Raw genomic sequence first — 14,580 nt, forward strand, 5'->3', positions numbered from 1 at the left:
TTCCCCCGGGACAGAGGAGCCTGGCAGGCTTAGAGCCTGTAGGGTCACACAGAGTCAGACCGGACTGAAATGACTCGGCACGCGTGCATCTGTGGCCCAAGACTCCTGACTGGCATCTGAGGTGGGGGCAGTTCTGTGGGGACTGAGCCCTTTAACTTGGGGGATCTGGCATTCACGCCAGGTAGGGTGTGTCAGAACTGAATTGAAGGACCTCCAGTGGGCGTCAGAGAACTGAAGAATGCGTTGGTGTCAGAAAACATTTCAGACTCCATTTGTTTTTCTCTTGGTCTGGGAAGAGTTCCATTTGGGTTTCTTGCTTCTTGAGGAATCCAAGTAGAAGATGCCACCTCTGGAGAGAGGAAAGGGGTCCCAGTCCAGCCTGGCAGTGGAGCTGCAAATGTCAGCCAGGATGACCAAACAGGGGTCCAGTGTCTGGGCTATTGTGTGTCACACCGACCCTGACCAGCCACGTGGACACAACCAGATGCCTGGCCAGCAGGCCCCTCATTCCCACCTGTGATGCTCAGAGAGAGACCATGAGCCTTGAAAAAGACCGTATTGTTCTGTGATGTCACCTCTGGAATGTTCTGAGTGTTTTGGTGACCAACTTCTGCACAGGACCTATACCTGGCACCTAACGTTGGTATGGCTTTTTCCTTGAGCTAGAAATGGTAATCTTAGGAAAGCTAGTAGCTAAAGACTTTCAGAAGGCTTTGTCATCAACTATATAGACCTGTCTTACTTTCTGTTCAGAGATTGATGAAGCATCTTATCAGACACCATCTCCACATTCTTGTAAGGTACATAATTAACAGGAGGGGAGAAGTGAATAGCAGGAAGTCCTGTTTCGCAGTTGAGCAGCTGAGGCTCAGATGATGGGCTGGAAAACAGACATCTGCCTATTTTCTCTTTTCCACAGCACTCGAGGCCAAATTTTACAAGAAAAAGAGATACCGGATCTGAAAGCCTAGAAATTCCCATCAATGTGGTTCTACCTCAGGTAGGGATGAACACTGAAGGCTGTAACCTCTCAGTTTCGGCCGGAATAACCCCTCTCTTTCCAAGCTCTAGCAAGATACTGCAGGTCAGTGGTAGCCAGGGCCTCAGATTCTAGCTGAAGGTCAGCTGCCAGCCAGCTGTGTGCCAGGGGCAGTCCACTTAGTCACTCGAGGGTGGGTTCATTGATCTGGTAAGACCGTCCAGCCTGACCACTAGAAGTTTCTGTGACAATCTTTTCAAAATTAGAGCGTTTGGAGCTTCTTTACCACCAGGGGGCACTAGTGGTAAAGAATCCGCCTGCCAATGCAAGAGACCCTGGTTCGATCCCTGGGTGGGGAAGATCCCCTGGAGGAGGAAATGGCAACCCACTCCAAAATTCTTGCCTGGAGAATCCCATGGACAGAGGAGCCTAACGGGCTACAGTCCAGAGGGTTGCAAAGAGTCGGACACGACTGAAGCGACTTAGCACACACGCACATTGTGCACTACTCTGGACTTCTGGGGAGAGGATTAGAACTGAGACTTGGGATCAAGGGCATAGGCCCAAACCTCTGAACCTGGGACATGGACCGAGGGGTCTGGGGTCCTGTGGAGGGGTCAGGAGAATTAGGGCCGTGTACCAGGGACAGAGCGTAAGGAGGATGAGCCTGAGGGGGTCAGAATGGAGGCCAGCGCACAAGTGACAGGCTGGACATTCTCAGTTCTCCTTCTGCTAAGCAGCCGTTTCCCGGGAGGGGTCCTCCTGATTGGATTGTTTCTGCTGCTATGTCACAAAGAGGGCAGCCTTGCTTCTCCAGAGTCACCTAAGGCCCTGGGCGAAGATCATGGCGGTGCAACCAGAGGGGCTGAAATGTAGGGTGGAGGAATCCAACGCAGAGGTAACGATCTGAAAGCTCTGTCCAGGGATGTGTGGGAAGAGGGTTGACTCCCCAGTGGGATCTTGGAGGCATGAAATTAGAGTTCAACCTGCTGCCTGTGCCACACACAGGCAGATGAGTGTCCAGGGTACTCTGGAGGCGCACAAGTCCTGAGTCAGGTTCCAGATCCCTGCCAGGATGCGCTGGGCACACTCTGGGGGAAGCGTGCTCAGTCGCTCAGTCGTGCCTGACTCTTTGCCACCCCATGGACTGTAGCCCCGCCAGGCTCCTCTGTCCATGGGATTCTCCAGGCAAGAGTACTGGAGCGGGTTGCCATTTCCTTCTCTCTGGGGATAGAGGGGCGTTTAGATGATCTGAGCGGGCTGTGAGAGGGACCAGTGTGCTGACTGGACCTCCCCAAAGGAGAGGCTTACGGCTGGTGGCAGGGGAAGGGTTGATCTGGGTCACACGGGGAAGAAAGGAGAGTGACTGTGCACTGGTTTGGTCAATCGGGGCCCTGGGCCATGCAGAGCAAGGGAGAGATTGCAAAGAACCGGGAACTGGGAACCTCAGCAAGTCCACTAGTAATGGCGGAGCTGGAGTTAGAGGCTTGAAGCCAGGTCAGTGCCCACGTCCTCTGCCACAAGCTGGGCACATGCCACCTGCTTCTTCCCTGGGTTTTAGGACAGGGTGCCTCCCCACCCCTCATCTTAACTGCCAAGCCCCTGCACGAATCTGCCACATTCTGCTTCGTTCTGGTTCTGAGACTGAGTCCATTTGTTTCGAGAAGGAATTGCAGGAGCAGCTCTGTGTCTCCAGAAAGTGCCTCTGCACCCCCCCAGCTCCCAACCCTGCCTGAACGCTTCTCATTTGCATTGCAAATGTCTATGATTCTCTATTTGTTATCACCCTTAGGTCTTTTCGGGTCTTATTGATTTCCAGTTTTCCTTCCTCACAGTAAATATTTGTGTTTTCTAATCTGTTTCTCTCCAGCGTATTAACTTGCCAGCCTTCTCTAGTTACTTCCTTCCCAAGTTCTCTGCACGCCGCCCCCCACCTCCCTTCCCCCCCACCCCCCGTTCCTTTTGTATGTACCGGTTTGGTTCTCCCCAGCACTCCCATTTTCCCAGTGAGCGCTCTCTGTGAATCTCATAAAGGCACTGTTTCCTGCGAGATTGTTAATGAAGGCTCCTCACCAGGTCAGAATGGGGTCCCATAGCCCCTCCAGGGCCCCGCCTTGTCCCTCTCTGTTGCTTTTTCTCAATCCCCTTTGTTTGGGTTTCTTCTTTAGAAGCTATGGAATCTGTGGCTGACAATGCCTGTAGCTCTGCCAGTTTGAAAAAGTGTTAGGAGGAAGATTTCAGAAGATTCTGTGTTAAACAATTAGCTAAAACTACCACATACGACGAGAGAGGACATCTTTAGCTTCTTTGCTGTTAGTATTAGGATTCTATCAAAATCAATTACATTGACCTGCGAATTATCCTCTTATCTGTTAACGTTTATTAAAACCAACATTGACTTTCTCATGGCACTCGGGAGCGGAGTTGATTTAAGCATATGATCGTGATACTCAGCCTTGTCACCTGGTCTGAAAATTAGTGGCAGATCTGGAGAATCCTAGGGACAGAGGACCCTGGTGGGCTGCCATCTATGGGGTTGCACAGAGTTGGACACGACTGAAGCGACTTAGCAGCAGTAGCAGCAGCAGCAGCTGCCTTTCCTTCCACCATATTCTGGGTCTCAGCTTCCCCAGGCTTGAAACGTAACCCCAGAGGGCTGAATATTCTGACCATAACCCTCAGTAATGCTGGCAAAAGCAGGGCTTTAAAAAAACTTGGTCAACAGACTTGGAGTCTGCTGAGGGCATTTGGACATCTCTTCTGGTCTGTGAAAGTGCAGAGAATCTCAGTGCCTGGCAACTAAACTGGCAAGTCACTGTCCAGTTGTGTTCCCCAACTCTTCTGATGGGAGGCCAGCAACCTCAAAAGCTCCATCCCCGAAGGTCCTATTCCTTAGAAACCCCTTAGCTTCAGAAAGATGCTTTGGTCTTATTACCTCCCCTCTGCCCTTAGCCCTACCCCCGTTTCTAGCCACCATCCCTCCTGTGTGGGCTCCATTTGCCACACAAAAGGCTGGTGATCTGACCGAAGCATGCAGTTGGTTATTTCATACACTTTCCTTCCAGTACCACGTGTATTTTACAAATGGATGCCGGGGAGAAGGATGAAGAGTGAAGAGTGAAAGTGTTAGTCGCTCAGTCACGTTTGCTACTCGGCAACCCCATGGACTGTAGCCCGCCAGGCTCCTCTGTCCACGGGATTGTCCGGGCAAGACTACTGAAGTGGGCTGCCATTCCCTTCTCCAGGGGATCTTCCGGACCCAGGGATGGAACCAGGGTCTCCTGCACTGCAGGCAGATTCTTTACCGTCTGAGCCACCAGGGAGGCCCAGGGCTGATGCTGAGCTCAGCCACAGGTGGGATTCAGGCTTCTGAGCGGGAGCTCTCGGTACCCAGGGCCCTTCCTGCGTCCTTAGCACTGATGCACCTTCCTTAGGTCACAGCCGGGAGCACTTTGCTCCCGAGGGCAGCGTCTCTGGGTCACCTTCCTAACAAAGGTGACCCGATGGAAGATGTGACGAGCCCCACGGCCACGCGTCTCCCCTCCTGCTTCCTTCCTGTATCCCGTTCTTCCATGAAGAAGCCCCCCCGCTTCTCCTCTCCCACTTACGAGGGCATGTCCTACATGTCAAGGAAGAAACTGTCCTTTCTTTCTTGGAAACCGGGCCAAGCTGTGCTGGGGGTTTGGGTCATGCTGCCGGAGACCCCACCTCCGAGGCTGAGGAGAACTTTGAGGGGTGTTCCAGGGGCTTTTAATTGGCCCAGACCTCTGGTACAGGGCTCAGTGACCCCAAGGGGCAGATTAGTTTGGCCCATGAAACCAAGCCTGTGATACCACTGGTTGAGGAGACCTACTGAGGAGCTGGCTTCAGATGTCAGCTGAGGGGGTCTGGGATTTGGTACCTCAAGTAGCTTGAGTGCTTGCAGATGCTCACTTTTTGTTACGTTCTTTCATAAAGACAGTTAGGATTTGCTCTAGTGTTTTAGGCCAGGAATGATTAAGCTTTACCAGGAGAACTGGCCCTCTGTTTGGTCTTGATGACACCTTAGTAACCACTTTCTTGGCCTCTCACAGTAACCCCTGGCAGTAGACACAGCCACTGAGGTGACTTTCAGAGAAGCTAAATGACTTTCACAGGAGCTGCCAAAGATGGGACTTTTAAGCCCAAAGCTATTGGGAATTTGAGGCCTCTACCCTCATCGGATTATAGGTTCAAGATGGTGACATGGACAACCAGCAAGCTTGTGTGCAGAGGGCAGCTTCTTTTAAGGGCTATGTAAGTGGATGTGGGTGGAAGCCCCGTGATGCAACTGCTCTGCAATTTAAAATGTGGATTGAAATGTGGACATGGCTTTAGCAAACAGACTGAAAATATCACGGCAAACGAGATCATCTCTTTGGAGAGCCCAAAATAGTATGATGTAACAGTGTTGTATGCTGCTGCTAAGTCGCTTCAGTCGTGTCCGACTCTGTGCGACCCCATAGACGGCAGCCCACCAGGCTCCCCTGTCCCTGGGATTCTCCGGGTAAGGACACTGGAGTGGGTTGCCATTTCCTTCTCCAATGCTTGAAAGTGAAAAGTGAAAGTGAAGTCGCTCAGTCGTGTCCGACTCTTAGTGACCGCATGGACTGCAGCCGACCCAGGCTCCTCTGCCCATGGGAGTTTCCAGGCAAGAGTACTGGGGTGGGCTGCCATTGCCTTCTCCAATGCATGAAAGTGAAAAGTGAAAGTGAAGTCATGTCCAACTCTTCGCGACCCCATGGACTGCAGCCCACCAGGCTCCTCCGCCCGTGGGAGTTTCCAGGCGAGAGTACTGGAGGGGGGGTGCCATCGCCTTCTCCGACAGTGTTGTGTAGTTCAACCTAATGTCTCCTCCTCACCCTTGAGTGCACTTTGGTTGATGAGAACATTGGCAAGGACTCTTTATACTGCCACTGTATGTGAAACGTGTTGCTCTGATTTCCAGAACTAGGGATGTCAAAAGAGTAAGGGGCAGTTGACTGTGCTAAGAGAATTACAATTTATTCATCTGGGGAGAAGATGGGACAGGACGTATGAAAACCACTGCAAAGTAATGAAAGCATAACGCGTGCAGAATGAAACATCGGAGCGTCGTGAAGAGCTAGAGTGAGCATGCAGTCGGGAGTCAGATATCCTGGTTTTGAATCTTTGCTGGCTACCTGAGCTTCAGTAGACCCGTGGTAGCTCTTCTCAGTAAGATATTACGTATGAATATGGAAATCAGTCAGCACTTCATCACTTAGTAGTCATTCTGTGTTACTTCCTTCACCGTGTTTATACAATTGAAGGAAATGCTAAGCAACCTCTCCTCTGAATGCAGTCACCGTTCTTGCATGTCTGGAGCCTCCCTATAAACAAAGAAGATGTCACATATTCTCCTTTAGTTTTGAATTCTGCAACAAAACCTCAGAAACAAATAGGGCAGATGTTAGTGAAGTGGCTGTGGATGGTTGCACAGGGTATGCACTGCAACACCAGTTGTGACTGGCATCCTCTGGAGTTGGACATTGTACAGCTTGCGCAAACATAGAGGGTGTCTCTGAATCCTGCTGCTGCTGCTGCTAAGTCACTTCAGTCGTGTCCGACTCTGTGTGACCCCATAGACAGCAGCCCACCAGGCTCCCCGTCCCTGGGATTCTCCAGGCAAGAACACTGGAGTGGGTTGCCATTTCCTTCTCCAATGCATGAAAGTGAAAAGTGAAAGGGAACTCGCTCAGTCGTGTCCGACTCTTAGCGACCCCATGGACTGCTAGCGCCCACATTTTCTAGATACGGAAACTGAGGCAGAGAAGTCAAGTGATTTTGTAAAGACCATGAACTTACAGCACAGAGCTGGGACTCTGTTTAGTTTTATGATGTCCAGTCCTCTGTGCCCCTATGAGAATTAATGGCTTTACACCAAGAAATAGTTGGTGCTAATGCATTGATTTCCAAATTGACTGGAAGTTCCCTGAGGGCAGGTCTGAGAACAAATGCCCAGTGTGTTAGTTGATTCATTGACATAAATGTGGAGGAAGATTTGGTGCAAGAATGTTTAACATAGGAACTGATTAGGGTGAGGAGTTTGCACGAGGCCAAGGAAGAGCTTTCCTTTGCGGACTAGGTCCAGTTAGGTCTGATTGGAAGCAGGGAAATATGGGAAAGAAAGAATTTGTCTTGGTTCAGCATCTTCCCAGAGTTTAAACATGATTCCTGGTATATCTGAAATGCCTGTATATTTGTTGTTTTTCTTTACATCCTCTCATTTTCAGAAAGAGAACAGAAGTTGCTCTATTTTGCCTTATCCTAACCCTATCCGTAGCATTGTGGGTTTGATAAAAATAGGTATATTTTCCTAATGCCCATTAAAATAAATACACGACTATCACATTTTTAAAATAAGTCTTTTATCTAAGAAACTAGGCCATGAAACGATGCTAGACTTGGCCACCTTCTGGGTCCTGTGTGGGAGAAGAGGAAGAATAGAAAGACTTAGTCATAAGAGGAGGGTTTGTTCTCTTGGTTAAGAAGGTAAAGGAGACCTATTAGGCCATCAGTGTTTTCTGGATTCGGTTACCAGGCATGAAACAGAGCACAGGGTCTGCTTGGGAAGTGTTGGCCACGTAAGGCAGGGGACTCTATGTAAGCCAGGTTGATAAAAGAGGACTGCTGGGGTCACGGCAATGCCAGTTTACAAACTTAGATCCCTTGCACCAGAGAAAGTTAGACAAGAGGGTGTTTAGAGATAATGCCACTGACCTTTCCATGACACAGAAGTGAAGACCAAGGTCACAGGGTGAGAGGATGTGACCGAGGCCACGCAATGGCGTGCATAAGGACAAGGGCCCAAGTACCCAGACTGTCCACTACTAGGTATCTGCCACCATGTGTTAAGTTTTCTGTTTAGTGCCTTTATGTTGAGAGGATAGTTGGAAATCCCTTGGCTACCCAGTTCAGGATGTGGATATAAAATACAGGCAGCTGACTAAGTAGGATAATTTTAAGGCCATAAAGTATACTGTGAATAGGTATAAAGCACCAGTGATTTCTCTTTGGTTGTTCAGTTGGATCAAAAAGAGTATCTTCCTGATAAAAATCAATCATAAACAAGAAATGAGACAGTTGGGAAAATTTGAATCAGTATTTGTTGACATTAAGGGATCACTGTTAAATTTTAAAGGGAAGATAATGGTATTGCGGTTTTGTTTAAAAAATGCACATTGACTTATTTATGGATAAAACAACACAATGTCTGTGCTTTGAAATAACCCAGTGGCAGAAGAGTGGTTCTGAAACTGGAAGATGTTACAGATGAAACAAGTGTGGCCTTGACTTGATAACTGCTGAAGCTGGGCCATGGATACACGGAGATGTACTAGACTATCCTCTCTCTTTTCCATAATAAAAAGTCCCCAAGTACTGAAAGCCCTTTGCTAAATTCATGGAGATTTCCCGTATGTGTGCTTCACGTAAATAAGCTCAGGGAGCCAGAACTGGGTTTGTGACTGAGTAAGTGGAACTTGTGCTGGTTATTTAACTTCTCTGAGTTTCAGTCTATCCATCTGTAAAATGGGAAAAATAGTAACACCTTATTAAATCAGTGTTGTGAGGATTAAATGAATTCAGTGGATGGATCACTTAGCCCAGGGTCTAGCACAAAACTTCCCTTTCTTTCTCATGATGGAAATATAAATCATTGACTAAAACTACATTTTCCATAATAACATCCTTGAGAGCAGGATGTTACTACTGAGATGGAGCCCTCTATTGCCTCACCCTTGGAGGATGAAGATGACCTCTGACTCCTTAGCACTCTGGGATCAAGCCACCTTCAATTTACAAGAAATGGTCTGGGCTCTTCACAGTGGGATTCATGTGGATCACAGGTCAGCCCCAAGAGCCAGTGTGCTTCTCCAGTTGAGAAAGATGAAAACTACTGAGGCTGGATTTATTTAAAGTAAATAATGTGCTGATCACGGAATGTCCCTGCACCCTTGCTCTCTGGAAGATTAAGCACATCCTTACAAAGTTAATGACATGTGCTTATTGCAAAGTTAATAGCATAGAACTGTGCCTTCTATTTATCTAGCTCTTTAGGTCTTAAAGAATTCTAACCAACTTTATACACTGAACAAATTATATATCTCTATATATGCTTATATATATAATGCAAACAACCTGACTTGTTTTCTATCTTCTCTATCTGTAAAATTGTGAAAATAACCTAAGAAATGAGAAATTAATATTTGGAGAGCATTGCAATGTACTTGGATGAAATGCTTTTGGTGTATTTAGAAGCAGCTCCCGTGATCTTATTTTTATTTAAATTCATTGCTGCAATTGTTACCTCTTCTCCAGGAGGCATCCCACCTGTTCATTGCTTTATGAATCATCCCAGAATTCCCCCATTAGTGAAATCTCCTTTTCTCAATAACAATACCTTACATTTCTATGGCACCTGGCAGTTTTAAAAACACTTTTGCATTCATTATCTCTTTTCAGTCCTTGTAAGGGTGCTGTGAACTAAGCAGAGCACATGGTTTTATTTCCATTTTACAGGTACCATTTGCTGACTTTCAATGTTGAAAGGTGCTTTTAAGATCACAGAGTCTGACTCTCTTTTGTGCTAGTGAAAATCTGGGTCTCAGAGAAGGTGAGCGAGTTCTCTAGTTTCATGCTAAAGCATCTGTGTGATCCCCGTCTTGACCTCTGGGCCTAGTTTAGCCCTGGTGTAACCCTCAGAGAACTCCGTGGACAGAGGAGCCTGGTGGGCTACAGTCCATGGGGTTGCAAAGAGTTGGCCCCGACTGAGTGCCTAACACTACAACCCTCAGAGCAGTTCTGACCACTGGAAGCCAGAATCGCCCAAGGGAGCTGGTTAGAAACACAGATGGATGACTGAATGTATGAATCAGGCTTGTAAGCAGAGGCTCCAAAATCTGCATTTAAAACGCGCTGAGATGACTCTGGATTGAAAAGTGCGGTCGCTCCTGGCTTGTCGGAGGTAAGCTCTGTGACTCCGATCCTCTTTTTATGGGGTGGTTTCGAGGTGCATGGCTACCCTCACGGATTCCTCCTTATGAATCCCTTGGTGTCCTTTGATGTTTACACTACATGTTCAGCTCCCACGGTCAGTGACACGACTGTGGCGGTGCCTTTCCTTTCCAAAATTATCAGCAGGACTCTGTTTTGAGCCTCGCACTGTGTGTGTCGGTGTTTAAGGAGCTGCTAAGAGGACAGACTCAGGGCTAGGGAAGAGTGAAGGACGAGCCCGAATAGGGCCAGGAAGAAGTGGGGCTTAGCAATGGCACTGGCATCTTGGATGATTTGAGTGACTGTTAGGGGGATGCCAGTTGTGGGTCCACCTGGGGTAGCAGGAGAATGATGTTTATTCTTCTTGTAGGATGACAGAAGTATGCGAGAGCCCCAACTTAGTGCTTTCATACATCATCTTTTAATTCTAAAGTGTTTCTATGCAGCAAGGCAGTAGGTGCAGTTCCTCCAGTTTGAAAGCATGATAACTCACATAATTGGTCCATATTCTTGTAACTGATCAGACAACCGGGTCAGGACTCAGAGGTGGTTGACTCCCAACATTAATTCCTTTAAAACCTCCATGCTATATTTATTGCTGATTCTTATTACTCACAGATTCCATGTTTGTGAATTTGCCTAATTTTTTTTCATTGAAACTAGTTTGCAACCTCCAGATCAATACTTGTGGCACTTTCTTGGTTTATCATGGACACTCACAGAAGGGTGAATGACTTGAGTTACCTGATGCACACGTCTCCAGTTTAGGCGCCTTGTTTCAGCTCTGACTATGAAACAGTGTCCTTTCCAGTTTGTCTCGTGTCACTGGTTTCACACTCTTGTGCTCTCTGTTGGTGATCTCACTGTCTAAAGCGGCCCTCAAGCATACTGCTGAATTGCTGTCTAGCCCTCCTTAAACCACAAGAAGGCAGTGATATCCCTTACGGAGAAAACACGTGTGTTAGGTAAGCTTCCTTCCCGCAGGAGTTACAGTGCTGTTGGCCCCAAGTTCAAGGTTAATGAATCAAAATGCATTTTAAATAAGGTGTCTTTCAACAGAAGAAAAAGTTGCCTATTGATCAGCTGAGGAAAATGTGGCCCACTGGAGGTTGGCAGGAACCTAACGCTGTGTGTCTGCCCTGAGTCCTGGTTCAGTATTAGCTAATTCTGTATCTGCTGGGACATTATAGAATAGAATCTGGAGAAGGGAATGGCAACCCACTCCAGTATTCTTGCCTAGAGAATCCCATAGACAGAGGAGCCTGGCAGGCTGTAGTCCATGGGGTCGCAAGAGTCAGACCCAACTGAGCGACTAAACCACCACCACCACCATAGAATAGAGCCGCCACGAATAACCGGGCCAAGTCCAAAAGCACCCTTGGTGGCTGGTCGACTCCCAGACGGAGTTTCTTATGGGGTCTCGGGCCTCTTACATGGCCAGCCGGCCTCGGGTGCAGTCAGAGCCTCTCTTTGCTAACCCTGGGCTTCCCTGTTCTTTCCCGCAGAGGGGCACAGCTGAGCCCTTCCTGAGGCTCCACAACTTGTACCCCACCCCTCGCTGTGCCCGGCAGGCCGCCCTGCCCAAGCTGAGCCGTCGGGTGGTCAGCCAGCACTCCTACCCACTCAACCGCTTCTCGTCGGTGCCCCTGGACCCCATGGAGCGCCCTACGTCGCAGGCGGACCTGGAGCTGGATTACAACCCGCCGCGGGTGCAGCTCAGCGACGAGATGTTCGTCTTCCAGGACGGGCGCTGGGTCAGCGAGAACTGCCGGCTGCAGTCGCCCTACTTCTCCCCGTCCTCGTCCTTCCACCACAAGCTGCACCACAGGAGGCTGGCCAAGGAGTGCCTGCTGCAGGAGAACAAGACGCTGCGCGAGGAGAACAGGGCGCTGCGCGAGGAGAACCGCATGCTCCGCAAGGAGAACAAGATCCTGCAGGTCTTCTGGGAGGAGCACCAGGCCGCGCTGGGCCGCGAAGACAGCCGGGCCTCGTCGCCGCTGCTGCACAAGGACAACGCCCCGTCCGTGGAGGCGATGAAGAAGGAGCCGGCGCTGCAGGCGCACCGCGGCCGGGAGAACAACACCCTGCAGCTCCTCCGCGAGGAGAACCGGGCCCTGCAGCAGCTGCTGGAGCAGAGGAAGGCCTGCTGGGCCCAGCCCGACGAGAAGACCGCCTCGACCGAGGAGATCAAGCCGATCTCCTCGCCCCACGAGGAGCCCCACGGGCTGCTGCCGGACCCGGGCCCCGGCCTCCCCTCCCCCTTCGAGGAGCCCAAGGGCCTCCCGGCCCCACCGGACGACTCCAAGACCCTCCGGGCCCTGAGGGAGATGGTGAGCACCCTGTCCGCACAGTCCGGGGAGGAGGTGGGCAAGGGGGGCCCGGGCCTGCCCGACGGCAGCCAGTCCCTGGAGCTGCTGCGCGAGATGAACCAGGCGCTGCAGGCCCTGCGGGAGGAGAACCAGAGCCTGCAGGTCCTCCGCGACGAGAACCGGCTCCTGCAGGAGGAGAACCGGGCCCTGCACGCGCTGCGCGAGGAGCACAGGCTCTTCCAGGAGGAGAACAAGGCGCTGTGGGAGAACAACAAGCTGAAGCTGCAGCAGAAGCTGGTCATCGACACGGTGACCGAGGTCACCGCCCGGATGGAGATGCTCATCGAGGAGCTGTACGCCTTCATGCCGGCCAAAAGCAAGGACCCCAAGAAGCCCAGCAGGGTCTGAGGCTCCCCCCCTCCCCAGGCGCACAGAGGCACCCGGCTGGGGCACCCCCACCACATAATGCCCGCCTTCCCCATGGGCGCCTGGCCTGCCCCTACCAGCTGGTGCCCAGTGCAAGAGCAGAATGAGCAGCCTGGTCAATTCAGAGAAGTAATAAAGACCTGAGGAGGCTGGGGCCTAACCACATGGCCGGCTCTGCATTCTTTCACGGTTTTAATGTTTTTTTTTTTTTTCCTTGTTTTGAGCACTTGCAGGCTTCCTGGTAGCTCAGCTGGTAAAGAATTTACCTGCAATGCAGGAGACCCTGGTTTGATCCCTCGGTCAGGAGGATCCCCTGGGGAAGGGAAAGCTACCCACTCCAGTATTCTTGCCTGGAGAATCCCATAGACAGAGGAGCCTGGTGGGCTGTAGTCCACGGGGTCACAAAGAGTTGGACCTGACTGAGCACAGCACAGGGTCACAGCAAAATGTACAGAGAATTCCCATACGTCCCCTCCTCCACACCCCCCACAGCCTCCCCGCCTATCAACGTCCCCTCCCCTCCCCCAGAGGGTACTCTGGTTACAATTGATGAACCTCCATTGACCCACGCCTGTCACCCAAAGCCATGGCTTACACTGGGGTTCACGCTGGGTGTCATACATTCTATGGGTTTGAGTAAAGTGTGTAATGACATGTATCTACCATGAATACACAGAGCATAGTCACTGCCTTACAACGCCTTTGTGCTCTGCTCATTCATCTTTCCCTACGTCTCACCCCTGGCAACCACTGATCTTTTTACGGTTCCCCACGGTTTTGCCTTTTCCAGAATGTCATTTAGTTGGGATCGTACAGTAGACAGGCCCTTCAGCAGCAGCGTTTAAGGCTCCTCCGTGTCTTTTCATGGCTTGAGCGCTCATTTCTTTTAATGCCGGATGCTGTTCTGTTGTCCGAATGTACCGCAGTGTGATTATCCATTCACCCACTGAAGGACGGCTTGGCTACCTCCAAGTTTTGGCTGTTATGAATCTGGCTTCTTTTTCTTTTTTTTTCTCCTGTCTCCTCCTTCCTCAGCCTCCTTTATCATCTGTTTTTCTCTTTTGTTTCCTCCCTTTTTCCTTCTTTGTTTCCCTCTTTCTCCTGTCTGTCTTGCTCTCTCATCACCTAGCATTGATGAAGCCATAGAGTGGGGGATGGGCTGTGGGGCTCAAGGCCAGGACTTTTCAGCGGGGCTACTGGCAACAGTGGGCTGGATAACTCCTTGTCTCGGGCTGCCCTGTGTATTATAGGGTATTTAGCAGCAACCCTGGCCTTGACCCACTAGATGCCAGTAATAGCCACCTGACCCCCAGCTGCGACAACCATTTCCAGTCATTGTCAAATGTCCCCCAGGGGACAGAACCCCAGTCCTACCCCTAAGATTGCTCTAGGCTTCTCAGAGTATCTTCCTTGAAACAGCAGTTCTTGAAATGCTCTGAGAAATTGAAGGTTTCCATGAGAGGGGAGACAGTCCTCTTTGGCAGACTCATAGTCACACTCCAACTGAAAGGGTCTGAGAGGTCCTGCAATGAAAAACCCTGCTTATCTTCAGTGGACCCAGAACTGGCCAATTGTATCTGACATTGAGATCTCTTTTTCTGTGACCCTGCCGATCACCTAGTTTGGGAAGGGCTGCTCTGTGCTCACCTCCCTGCCCCCAGGTGCCCTCAGCTCACTTACAGCCCCACCTCCTAGCTGGATGTAAGGCGAGGGGTCTGGTTAACAGGCTGCCTGGAGGGAGGCGCAGAGACTCAAGCTCGGCGTCCTGGACTCTTACTCCCGTTGTGAAATTGGACATCCTTTAGAACCAAGAGCTGAAAGGTGCCCTCCGGG

General features: G+C 50.3%; 1 protein-coding gene across 2 annotated transcripts; it reads left to right on the forward strand.

Annotated features, from left to right (window-relative positions):
- Positions 1–568: 568 nt before the first annotated feature.
- Positions 569–12,729, forward strand: CBY2 (chibby family member 2). Of its 2 annotated transcripts, none has more exons than XM_068984773.1 (2): positions 569–643; positions 11,518–12,729. In XM_068984773.1, the coding sequence occupies exons 1-2, from the start codon at positions 569–571 to the stop codon at positions 12,727–12,729; spliced, it is 1,287 nt and encodes a 428-aa protein (XP_068840874.1). The 2 variants fall into 2 exon arrangements, with proteins under 2 accessions (XP_068840874.1, XP_068840875.1); XM_068984774.1 differs by lacking the exon at positions 569–643 and adding an exon at positions 1,824–1,877.
- Positions 12,730–14,580: the final 1,851 nt, after the last annotated feature.

Source organism: Capricornis sumatraensis, chromosome 12 (assembly GCF_032405125.1).
Source record: "Capricornis sumatraensis isolate serow.1 chromosome 12, serow.2, whole genome shotgun sequence".
NCBI classification, from domain to species: Eukaryota; Metazoa; Chordata; class Mammalia; order Artiodactyla; family Bovidae; genus Capricornis; species Capricornis sumatraensis.